Raw genomic sequence first — 13743 nt, 5'->3', positions numbered from 1 at the left:
TCAATTTAAATTTTTAACTGTCCTGGATTTTTTGACCTTCTGAAATTTTACACCACAAAATACTGCCTACTCCAATTCTACCTTCCGTAATCACAGTTACCAACTAATGTACAACCCAATTTTTATAATATTCAGAATGGTGTTTCTAGAGAAAAATAATTCATACAGAATAAAAAAATTTCACATACTCTTATCTTTACATAGAAACTTTTTGACAGTCTAAGAATTTCAGGTGTTGATGGCATAGATGATAGATAGTAGTCTTTCCATTTTATCAGTTCTCAAGACATTTAACATCCTATGACTACACATATTTTTCAAAATATGGAAGTTTGCTAAAAGTCACAAATGATGAAGGTTTTTATTAAAAATAATTTCACATTTCTATCGCTCGTAGTTTTTTATTACATTTCCCCCCTATCATTACGACATTTTCACAAATACTCTCATTCAGAGAGGTTGTGACATTTTAACAAATCATCAGAAAATTAAACAATGGAAAATCCAGGATGGAATGTAACTGTATTATGAAAAGGAAAGTTGCTACTCATCATATAGTGGAGATGGTGAGTTGCAGATAGGAACAACAAAAAGACTGTCACAAATAAAGCTTTCGGTCAGTAATGCTTTTGTCAACAATAGACGACACACACACACACACACACACACACACACACACACACACACACACACACACACACACACCTCACGTACATGTCTGGAGTCTCAGGCAACTGATACCACACTGTGTGTGTGTGTGTGTGTGTGTGTGTGTGTGTGTGTGTGTGTGTGCGTGTGTGCGTGTGTGCGTGTGTGCGTGTGTGCGTGTGTGTGTGTGTGTGTGTGTGTGTGTGTGGTCTATTGTTGACGAAGGCATTACTGACCGAAGCTTTATTTGTGACAGTATTTTTGTTGTGCATATCTGCATCTCACCATCTCCGTTATATGGTGAGTGGCAACTTTCCTTTTCTTAACATTGTTACAGCAGAAAATTAAAATATTTCAGTTTTTGAAAGGTGTCTCGTGGAACTTCAATACACAATTTTTTTCAGGGGACTTGGAAATAACAATGTAACACACTTGCTCTTGGCCTACATGGTTTTAGATGAAATTGCCCTGATGCCTCAGTAAATGTCCTATCTACCAATCCTTTCTTTCTCCCATTCAGCTGAGTAGCACTTCATTAGTTACTCAATCTACCCATCTAGTTCTCAACGTTTATCTGTAGCACTACATCTCAAAACCCTCTATTCTCTTCATGTTTGAACACTGTATCATCCATGTTTCACTTCTGTAAGATGCTACATTCCATACACATCTCCAGAAAAGACTGCCTAACACACTAATGTATACTGAATATTGACAAATCTCTCTTTTTCAGGTGTGTTCTTTCGGTGTCTCACTTCCTAAGCTAATTCCCTCTGCTCGACTTGTTTAAATTGTTTCCCTTTTTACACTCATCTGGGCCCACAGCATACATGATGTCAAAATATGACATTTTTATATAAATTGATTCCTGGCTGGCAGCGAAATTTTTACTGACTCGTGCTGGTCATATTTCTTCACAACAAGCAGGTTTTTGCTAATATGCCATTGTCGAATGTACCTATTGATGTTACAGTTAATATAGTATTAATAATAATTAATGAGTATTATAATATAGCCTATGTATGTTTCATATAAAGTTGTTTTACTACTTTAATTACATCTATGTGGAGTGACATTCATAAAACACATGCCAACTAAGTAGCAATGGTAAACTGTATTGTAGGTACAATTGCAAGTATGTTCATTAACACCATAGAAAAAATTTTTCCAGTTCTAATTGGCCACACTTATCTAAATTACAGTAGTGCTATAGGGCAGCCAGATGGAAAGATTTGATGACTGCTTGGCTGTTGTTGCAAGGTTTGTGAGAGTGAAGTAGACAGGTGAAAGCTTCTGACGCCATGAAACTTCGGTCAAATGCACAATGTGTGTTTGCTCTGCAGGTGTATTACATAATCTTAGTTAATTTTGTTAAATGCCAATGCACTTTTACATCAAGAGTTTAATTTACCCCCACTGTCTTCCATACAGTCTTCTTAAGTTTTCTGATAATGTTCCGGTATTGTCACCTGTCGCTCACCTTAGAGAATATCTCAAACTGCACGAACATCTCTACACGTAATTCTAGTCTGAGCAAGGTCATTGTGTCGCCAATTTTCCACGCATCCTCATTCTTCCTCGAACTCTTTACACCAGGCAAATACATACATCCACGATGATGTTCGGTCGCCAAATGGTGCAGTCAATTGTTGGAAAATTTTTGTCGCTTGCACTCCTTCACAAGAGACAAAGATTTACAATTATGCACTCTGCAGCAGAAAAATACACCTTTTGGTCCGGCATCGTGAGCGTTATCAGTAACGCAGACAGAAGTATGTAACAGTCAGCTCTCCTCACTCCTAATAGCCCCATCGAACAATACTAGAAGCGTGGGTCTGCTCCTAGCTGATGCTCAAGAAGGAAAAACCCCATTTAATCTCTCTCTCTCTCTCTCTCTCTCTCTCTCTCTCTCTCTCTCTCTGTGTGTGTGTGTGTGTGTGTGTGTGTGTGTGTGTGTGTGTGTGTGTGTGTGTGTGTGTGTGAGAGAGAGAGAGAGAGAGAGAGAGAGAGAGAGAGAGAGAGAGAGAGAGAGAGAGAGTTATAGGTGTAAAACTGATTCATTCCATCACAGCAAGAGGTTGCTACCATTATCCACAAAACTTGCAGATACCTAATCTAAGCTGAACTAAAGCAGAGCTGAGCAGAGAGTAGGGCAACTCACTTGGCGACAACAGTGAGCAGTGGCGAGGTGAAGCTGCCCATGTAGCGCGAGGCGGGGCGGTAGGCACGGTTGAGCCGTGCGTTGAGCTCGTGCTCCAGCTCGTTGAGGTGGCGCAGGTAGAGCCGGCCGAACAGCGACCAGCGCCGCGTCCCCAGGCTGCCCGGCTCGCGCTTAATCATCTGTTGGCACACGAGCGGCACAGGTTAGTATGGAGCACCTCCTCATGCCCCGAGAGAAGTTCGTAAAGCACTAACGACCGACCGAAGTTAACGGAGACTAGTAGAAAAAGAGATCCTCGCAACACGAGAGTATTATGAATTTATTTCTGAGGTTGAAGGGAATTTATGGACAGAGATTCTTTTCAGAGAACAATATTCAAGAACATTAGACCACATCACTCGTGACAGACTGCCCAATTGCTCTTACTTATTAGTCCCTCTATGTCAAAGGTGGTCTGACTTTAGTGAAAAACTATAAATACGATGTAGCATAGCTCTTGCCATTTGTTGAAGTTTTAATACTTTGCTGCTCACATGTACATATGAAATTTGGAATTGTTTTAGTTTAATAGAATTAATGTACATTCAATATTAAAAGTAACCGTGAATTACTTTACGCTGTATTTCATACAGTCATAATAAAAACAACATTTACTATATTCAGAAGCCTGAAGACTGTAAGGTAACACCAAAATCAATTGCAATTAAAATAACACACAAAAATACAGCTAAAGATGTCATCGTTTTACATACGTAATATAACAACAACTGTCACCCCACAAAGTATTGGAAGACTGAAGTACCAAAATCCAATTAAAAGTTGTGGGTATGTATTACCAACACACCTACATACCATAAGTACACCTACTAATACAAGTCATAATGATTGTCAGAAATATCTCAAATATGGGACAGCAGTTGGTAATAAGAGATCACAGAAATGATACCAGAAGTGTGTGCCAAAAGCATCACTAGTTAAATAAAAGTACAAAATATAAATACATGGAAATTGAAAATACTATTTAATAGGGGCTATAAATATTTTATGCATAAGAATGATGGCAAACGTAAAAGAAACTTAATTTTGTTAACATACTTCATAGATGTTCTATAAAACTCCCCTCGGTCTGACAGACATCTAGGCGATAATCCAATTCTCACGATACATTCAGAGCGAGTGCAGAGTCACAGACATGTGCACATCAGAAACGCATATTTTGAGTTATGTACTAGTTTCTGGCAACAGACCCGCATAAGCAAGGTCTTTCACATAATCCCAAGAAATCTCTGGGTGTCACATCCAGAGATCTAGGTCATCGAGGACAGAGCATGGCATCATCATGTTGACCGTCTCTGTTGTCGGCTTTGGCATCTGCACTCGGGCTGCCGGATGGAAACATCCTATCGCACGATAGTGCCTGGCCTCACACTAGCATTCCAATGGAGGTTATGTTCAGTGATTTGAATGGGAAACACTGCAACATTCTTCATAAAGCCCAGCTCTTTCACTGTACGAATTTCACATCTTAGGTGACCAGAAGAAAAATATGCATTGATATCGGTTTCAGTCAGGCAAATAAGTGTAAGAGTAGATGTGGTTGTGGATCCATCAGCAGCTGACAGTGTTCTATAAAACACGAATTCATTGCCTCATCTACCAGTGAGATAAACGTCATCACATGTGTAGTGAGTGTTTTTGAACGGATCCATTCCAAGGGCCCGTTATGCAGAGTGGTGTTTCGGCTACCCCTCGCACTCAAATTAAATCAGTCAACACTGGGGGAATTAGACTAGGAAACAAGACACTTAAAGCAGTAAATGAGTTACATTACTTGGGAAGCAAAATAACAGACTACTGATGAAGTGGAGAAGGCATAAAATGCTGATTGGCTATAGTGAGGCAGGCGTTCCGGTAAAAAAATATTTGCTAACAATGAATAAATTTAGGGGCGAGAAAGTGTTTTCTCGAGATATTTGCCTGCAATGAAACCTCGTACAGACGTGAAACGTGCACCACGAACAGTTCAAACCAAAAAAGAACAGAAGCTTTTGAAATGTGGTACTATGCAAGAGTGGTGAAGGTCAGAAGGGTAGATTGATTGATTAACACATGTTAAGACATTTATCCCACTGGAAGATGAGACGATCAGGGAAGTGTGAGAGGACCGTTGTTATTCCCTAGATACATAAATGATTTGGTGGACAGGGTGGGCAGCAGGCTGCAGTTGTTCGCTGAAGACGCCATTGTGCACGGTAAGGAGTCAAAGTTTAGTGACTTTAGGAAGATACGAGAAGACTTGACAATATTTCTAGTTGGTGTTATGGATGGTATCTAGCCCTAAATGCAGAAAAATGGAAGTTAATGCTGATGAGTAGGAAGAACAAACCTGTAATGTTCAGATACAGTAATACTAGCATCCTTGTTGACACTGTCAAGTCTATTAAATATGCGGGTGTAACGTTGCAAAGCAATACGAGGCGGAACGAGCACGTGGAAACTCTGGTAGGGAAGGTAAATGATCGACTTCTGATTAATGGGAGAATTTTAGGAGAAAGTGGTTTACCTGTAAAGGAGACCACATGTAGGACACTGGTGCGACCTTTTCTTGAGTATTGCTCAAGTGTTTGGGATCTGTACCGGGTCGGATTGAAGGAAGGCATTGAAGCAGTTCAGAGGCACGCTACTAGATTTGTTACCAGCAGATTCTAACGAGACATAAGCGTTACGGAGATGCTCCGGGAACTCAAATGGGGATTCCTGGAGTGAAGGCTAAATTCTTTTCGAGAAATACTACTGAGAAAATTTAGAGAACTGGCATTTGAAGCTGACAGCCGAACAATTCTTCTGCTACCGACGTGTATCACTTGTAAGAACTATGAAGATAAGAAATGAGAAATTAGGGTCATACAAAGGCATACAGACACTCTATTTGCAAGTGGAACAGGAGGGGAAATGACACACAGTGGTACACGGTAGCCTCCGCCAACAACAGTATGGTGGCTTGCGAAGTATCTAGTAGATGTAGATGTACCGAGCTGGATTGGGGAGAAAATAACTCAAAGGCAAAAGTTAACCCTCTACTATCCTCATAACATACATGTAATTTAATTTTGTATGGGCTTTACTGGTCTTTAGCCAATGCTAATTCACCAATGCCCACTGTTACACATATATACAAGCCATGCAGTGCATTCTGTAACGAATAATTGGAACTACTGTAGAAATATTATCTTCACCATATTTGTAACTTCTTAGGTGCTCCAGGGCAGAAGTTGGTACCATCATGTCACACAAAGTATGTGGGCTCCTCTGTGTGGATAATATGTTTTTAATCACATAAATACTAAATATTTTCTCTCTAAATAAGTACTAGTGGACCAATTATTTGTATTCTTTTGGTTTTGCATATTGAAATACCCTAGGAGTGTTGAAACGAACATGTTGTGTATGTGTAACAGTGGGCATTTAGGGCTATGTTTATGAATGTCCATATTGTGATGTTTAGGCATTTTCTTTTACTTCCAGTTAATGATTCTTGAGGTTCTAAATAACCCCGATAAAACTGATTTTTATGAACTTGACGATAAGGACGATGATGAAATTCTAACTAATGGTAGCACGTACTATGATGGTAGAGGAATTTCTGATCCGGAGGTGTTGCAAGAGTCGGCAGTTTTTGATGCAGTAAATCCTGCAGAAGGTACAGAGATGTCATGGACCGATGGTGACTTTTCTCCAGAAATTCATCCATTTGTGCAGCTTCCAGAAGACGTGCTCACCCTTCTGCAGTACTTCAGATCTCTTGCGACACTCTGTGTTAGACAAACTAATATTCATAGTGTTCAGAAATTGGGTACAACTATTGACATTACGCTAGCTGAGCTGAAGCAGCTTTTAGGTATTTACTTGCGAATGGGCTTGGCTCAAATGCCTAGTGTGCGATGTTATTGGGAAATCATATGGCACATAATCTGCTTTCTGATATAATGGTTCGAAGACACTTTCAGAAATTAGTGTATCTATTGCATTTCCAGGACAATCTTAATGTTACTGAACAACCACAGAAAGAAGATAAGCTATGGAAAAATTCGACCTCGGCTTACTTTGTTCACACAAGCTTCCCCGAGAAAACTGCCCGAGCAGAATCGGTGTGTTTACGAAATAATGATCCCCTTCAAAGGACGAAGTAGTCTTTGATAATATACATAAAACAAGCCAACAAGATGGGGGTTCAAAATGTGGGCTACAGTTGGTCTCTCAGGATATTTGTGTGATTTAGAAACTTATCAAGGTGCAGTTTTTAAGGCAGCATTGTACCTGTAAAAGGTCTTGGCTATAATGCTGTGATGATGCTAACTGCAGCATTGGAAGAGAATCACTTTTTTAAAGTTTTTACAGAAAATTTCTTCACATGTTATGTTGCTGACAGCCTACTGCAGAGGGGTATTTATTCTACAGGCACAATAAGAGCTGGAAGATTCAAGCAATGTACTCTTCCCAATGAAAAACAGATAATAGCGCAAGGACACGGTACTGTAGCTTCAGAAGCTGACACGACGGGCAAGTTCATCATTGGGAAACGGTATGGTAACAAATGTACTACATTTTTACCTTCGCTAACAAGTGTAGAGCCAGAGGACGTGGCAGAAAGATGGGATAGGACTAAAAGAACATACTGTTGTTCCGAGGCCTTCCATTCTTCAAATGTAAAATTGTAATATGGGAGGAGTAGATCTTCAGGATTTGTTGATATCGCTATACAAATATCCAATAAAATCAAGAAGACCGTATTTCTATATCTTCTGGCACACAATAACGATAGCTGTTGTCAATAGCTGGTTGAAATATAGAGAAGAGTGCAAGGCCGTGTCTGAAAAACATGTTTCTCTCAGACAGTTTCAAGCTAATCTTACAAGTGCAATGATATCTGCTGGACAAGGAAAATTCATTATTACATATGTGTCACGCATTGTGAAAAAGAAATCAAAAATTGAAAAAAGCCAAAAGTTGCACATTTGTCCTCTAACATATTGGCAAACTGTAAAGAATACTCTGCTAAGAACAACCCACGAGGCCTGCCTAAAAAGTATCCGACCTTTGGCCAGAAAAAATACGTCTAATACCTGACGGGGTGGGGCCCCGATCCCTTTCAAAGTACTCCCTCGTGCTCGCACACACTTAACCCGTCGATCCTTCCACTGCCGGAAGCACCTCCGGAAGTGTTCTTTTGGCACCGTGTTCAGCTCAGTCGCCGTGTTTCGCATTATCTCTTCTCTACTCTCAAAACGGGATCCTTTCAGTGGCGTCTTCAATTTCGGAAAGGACCGAAGTCGCAAGGAGCCACGTCTGGCGAATAGAGGGGTCGGCGATCAGCTGCAATTCCGTGTTTGGCCACAAAATTTTTGATCGAGTGGGACGAATGTGTGCGGGCAATGTCGTGATGCAGTTGCCAGTTTTCCACCATCCACACGTCTGGTCTTTCGAGCCAAACTGCATCACGGAGAACGTGACTATAGCACTCCTTTGTCACAGTTTGTCCTTCTGGTGCATATTCACGATGCACAACTCTACGGACATCAAAGAAGAAAGTCGGCACCACCTCGATTTTGCTTCGCACCTGCTGCACTTTCTTCGGCCTCGGAGGCTCGGGATGCCTCCACTGCGACGCCTGTCTTTCTGTTTCTGGGTCGTACCCGTACACCCGTGACTCGTCTCCAGTTATCGCGGTGTTCAGAAGCCCAGGATCAGCGTCGGTGGTGCCCAGAAGGTCCCGTGCAACGTCAAAACGGAGCGACAACAACTTGGGCACGAATTTTGCAGCCACTCGGTGCAAATTCGAATCGACATGCAAAATTGCACGTGCAGAATCTTTACTCACTCCGACCTCTCGGGCAATCTCCTGGACAGTCAAACGGAGACCTGTCGTCACCAAATTTTGCACCCTCTCGACAACAACTGCATTCCGAGCAGCTTGGGGCCTACCGGAACGCTGGTGACTCTCCGTTGATGTGCAGCCATTTCTGAATCGGTTGAACTGCTCCTTAATTTGTGTTACACCCATCCCATCTTCTACAAACACCTGCTGAACCTTACAAATTGTTTCGCTTTGAGAATCACGAAGATTTTGACAAAATTTGATGCAGTATATCTCAACACGTTGAGTCATCTCGAGAGAATCGGTAATCCGACGAACACGTTGCGCAGCACCTCACTCAGTGACTGACATGTTGTAAGGCGGGGACAAGATTCGTGCACGTGCATAATAGGTCTCTTCCTTTACTGTGTACAGTCGCACTGTGCTATCGTCTATATTTTGCGCGGGAAAATCAAAGGTCAGGTACTTTTTAGACAGATCTCGAACAATTGATATTACTTGTTGTGGGTCCTAGAGGGTTAAATAGGAGGAGGGAATGGTTGATAGGAAACACGCTACAAGATCAAGGAATTGTCGGTATGGAAATGGGGGTGGGGGTGGGGGGTGGGGGGTGTGAGAGTGGTCAGTACTGCAGAAGGAAACAGAGACTGGACTACACTGACGTGACAAAAGCCATGGTAAAGCAATACACACATATACAGATGGTGGTAGTATTGTGTACACGAGGTATAAAATGACAGTGCATTGGTGGAGCTATCATTTGTCTAAGGTGAATTATGTGAAAACGTTTCCAATGTTATTGTGGCCACACTATGGGAATTAAGATCATTTGAACGCAGAATGGTTGTTGGAGCTAGATGTATGGGACATTCCATTTTGGAAATCATTATGGAATTCTGTGACAAAAAGTGTCAAGAGTGTACCGAGAACACTATTTCATTCATTACCCCTCACCACGGACAACACAGTGATTGACAGCCTCCACTTAATGAATAAGAGCAGTGGTGTCTGCACAGAGTTGTCAGTGTTGACGGACAAGCAACTCTTGTGAAATAACCACAGAAATTAATGTGGGATGTATGACGAACATATGCACTGGGACAGAGTGGTGAAGGTTAATATAAATGCGGTATGGCAGCAGACAGCTGAGGGAAACGCCTCTGCTAAGAGCACATCAGACGCAGCATCTCTCTCAAACTCACAATCGTACCAGTTGGGACCTAGACAACTGGAAAACCGTGACCTGGTCAGATGAGTCCAGATTCCAGTTGCTAAGAGCTGATGGTGGGGTTTGAGTACAGTGCAGACTCCACCAAGTAAGTTGCCAACAAGGCACCGAGTAAGCTGCTCGTTGTTCCATAATGGTGTGGAATGTGTTTACACAGAATGGACAGGGTTCTCTGGTCCAACTGAACTGATCACTGAATGGAAATGGTTATGTTCAGCTACTTGGAGAACATTTGCAGTATTTGTGGACTTCGTGTTCCAAAACAACACTGTCACGTTACCGTACCACAATTTTTCGTGACTGATTTGAAGAACGTTCTGGACAAATTAAGCGAACAATTTGGCCACCCAGCACCTGATAGAGATGCAGCATAGCTCATTATTACTGCAATGACTTGTCGAGTCCACGCCCTGTCGAGTTGCTGCACTACACTGGGCAAAATGAGGTCTGTCACAATATTAGGAGGTATACTGTGACATGTACAGTGAGCAGCTTCAAATGTACGTGGGTTGCACAGATTCGGAGACGAAGAGGCTTGTACGAAATGGAGTAGAGTGGAGAGCTGCATAAAACAGCAGTCATTCACTGCAGTAGTAACCCTCAGGAGACCTGAGCGAGGCATGTCGTCGACAGTTCCTGTATCTCTATCTCCTCCACGTCCAAACATCGCTTCAGTTCCCTTCGAGATGCCTGGACACTTTCCTTGTTGAGATCTCTTCCTGGCACAGAGCAACAATGCAGATGCGACTGAACTGTGGTATTGACCATCTAGGCACGGTTCAACTACAGACAACATGAGCCGTGTACCTCCTTCCTGGTGGAATGACTGGAACTTATCAGCTGTCGGACCCCCCCCCCCACCCCCTCCCCCTCTGTTTAATAAGCACTGCTCACGCAACAATACAAAGGGTAGTTAAAACTTTTGCCATTTGATTATGAGGCTGGTACAGCAAGCAGTATGTATGATATGAACAAAATACAGCATTGGCTGCAGTGTTATCATTTTCTATTACTTCCCGAAGACGCATTTCACCTCAATTTTGACATCTTTGGATCGGCCAATATTTTGTAGCAAAGGGTATACGAGATACTGTACAATAAAATATCCCAGCAGTTAATTGTTGCTCGTCAAACCTTTACAAACGCTGGCAGTGTCTTTATTACGGCACATGGCAACGTAAACCATACGGGATCAGGCCTATAATCTTCATGTTATACGCACGCCGGAGACACAATGCACAGGTACAAACCTCCAGCATGTTACTGACGTTAAGACTCACCTCGGGCCCGATACCGTTCGGTCTGCTTCGGACTACACAACGTGCCGCAATAAGGACACAGTGTAACATAGTACCAAAGTACTCACGCACATGTAAGAGTGGCAAACTTCCAAAGCGGGTGCACAACTGACCTCCGTGTAGTTGAAGACGGAGTAGAGGATCTGCCAGAGCGTGATGACTGGCATGAGGGCGAAGTTGGCGACGCCGACCCACAGCATGTGCGTGGCGAGCTGTCGCGCCAGCTCCTGCCGCCGCGCCGCCTTCTTGTAGTCCTCGCGCAGGTGCCAGCTGTTCTCGAACGGCGCCCACGGGCCCCCTGTCGGCAGACGGCCCCGCTGCGACACATTCCGAACAGTTGCCAGATGCTACACTCTTTCACCATTTATTGTACAGTGCACAGTCTAATAGTCTACACTATTAAGTACAAAACTCGCCGTACATTAACAATCTTTCCTTCATCGGGGGCTGCAGTCCATTAAGGTTTTTAAGTAATAACACTGCCACCAGTAAGTGTACACCTTTCATTTCTTTGTCCACCTCCGCAGCCGAACTGTCGGCACAGACACCTGCCTTGCGATAGATCTGGGCACTGTTGGGAATGTTTCCCACGTGCGGAGACCGGTACCGGTCGTACTCGGCTCCGAGATACCAACCGAGGAGTTACTGCGGCGTGTAGCGGCAGCTTCGAAGCCCCCTAACCCGACAGTCGCCAGGAGACCGGCATGCCGGCCCGAGCCCAACTCGCCGTATCCGAGTGACGCCTTCCGCTGACTGGTTGTAATGTCTCTCGCAGCGGTCTCTCCGCGATATTTTCAGAAATTTTATAATTTATATGACTCGGTACATATCTCGAAATATCTCTTCTTATCTCACCGATTCCTAAACTTTAATATACGATGATTATCAATGCAAAGTAGTTTCAAGCCCTATTATTCCTTGGAGCGTCAATTTACTCCACGGAATAGCTTATCTGCTATCTGTGTTTTTTCTTACGAAAAGAAGAATTGAGATCTTGCCGATTAGCCGTGAAAGAACGAAGATGTATATGTGTGTATGGTTGAGCTACTTGCCATCTCGAGGAGATTCTGTACGAGAAGGAATTTAATATGCGAACTAAACTAAAGTAAGTGTGTTCACATATTATTTAACTGATTATTATTGACAGTGTCTGCTTACTACGCTGTGTTGCAAGGATCAGTGGGGAACGTCTGATTTACACTGGCCAAATCTGCCGTTTTGTATGCTCGAGATATCCAGTTTATTACTTCAAATAAATAGGCTAACACGGTCTTACCAGCAGATCTCCAGTCTTCCCAATGTGATCACCGAAAGTTAATAATTATTACAAATGTTTTCAGGAGATCGACTGACAATTTTTGTCACACCGAGACTTCGAAATTGCTTCACTGCCTTGTGGAATTTAAGTTAAGCTCAATTTAATCGGAATAGAACAGTATTGAACTGTGTGAATGTGATAAGCCTGGTTTGTGAATGAAAATTCCCTTAATATACACATGTTTTTTACTATCCTGATCAGTGAAGCTAAATCAGGCCGGTGTGAGAGAGGTTTTTAAATTTTAGATCCCACAAAAATATTAAAGGGTGACTGGACAGTCAGTTGCATCCATTTGGCCTATCAGTGGCCAGAATGGCTCAGCTTCCCTTTGTTTCCTTTTAATTTTCTTCTATTGCAATTCTGGTTCTCTGACCATTATCGAGAGTAACTTATGTAAAGTGTGGGCTTCTATCGAACACCAAGCCGAATACACTATTTCCCACCTTAGTGTAGCACCACCGTACTACCTGCGTAACACCATCGTACAGTGGTTTGTATCACTCTTACTCAAAAAATGATCCCTGAACTGTCACAGGTGAATAACACTGCCAACCATCATTTAGACACATTTTGTGCATACAAAAGCTCTATGTTTGCTAGTATTAGAATTTCACAGGTTGTGAAACTGTAACTGCCACACACTATCTTAATAAAATGTAAACGTCGTGCACAATCTGTTCACATATTTTATGACGAGACATCTGGTTTATATATAGAGAAATGAATTGTAATATTTTGAAGACAATACATTATGCAGACATGTGACATGTACCAAATATCATAAGAAATGCTCTGTGACATCAGGATTTTCACGTGTAATCACAATATGCCCTCTATTTTATCATTTCCACATTTTATTGCTTCCATTTTCCAAACTGTACTCGATACTGACTCTAAAGCCAAAAATTGTGGAAATAGTAAAATGGTGGCAGTTTTATCATTAAGAGAAAGAAAGTAGAAAGACAGAAATTGTGATAAATTGCACAGCTCTGCTCTCCTCACGTTGGTTTGACACTGTCCACTCAACGGCAAACAGTCGTCCAAAAAATGCACCGACAATGGCCACTGCTGACCAAGTGATTGAACCTATTGATATGTTCCGGAGATGTGGAGCCTAAGTATTACAAGTCTTTTGTCAGATGATTGGTCACAATTCAAAATATACAGGGTCATTCAGCTGCACAGTTCACCTCAGATAAATAATGAGTTCTAAAC

The 13743-nt window shown here is 42.2% G+C and overlaps 1 protein-coding gene across 2 annotated transcripts in view; it reads right to left on the bottom strand.

The window, feature by feature from the left end:
- The window catches only part of LOC126295506 (autophagy-related protein 9A-like), a 166426-nt gene that overhangs the window by 96589 nt on the left and 56094 nt on the right, over positions 1 to 13743 (bottom strand). For both annotated transcript variants that reach the window (XM_049988085.1, XM_049988086.1), the window contains exons 7-8: positions 11324 to 11508; positions 2810 to 2988 (exon numbers count right to left, since the gene is read on the bottom strand). In XM_049988085.1, the coding sequence (XP_049844042.1) occupies positions 2810 to 2988; positions 11324 to 11508 (364 nt within the window). The remainder of the gene's footprint in view (positions 1 to 2809; positions 2989 to 11323; positions 11509 to 13743) is intronic.

This window comes from Schistocerca gregaria, chromosome 11, assembly GCF_023897955.1.
Source record: "Schistocerca gregaria isolate iqSchGreg1 chromosome 11, iqSchGreg1.2, whole genome shotgun sequence".
NCBI classification, from domain to species: Eukaryota; Metazoa; Arthropoda; class Insecta; order Orthoptera; family Acrididae; genus Schistocerca; species Schistocerca gregaria.
This window is presented reverse-complemented; position numbering and strand designations above follow the sequence as displayed.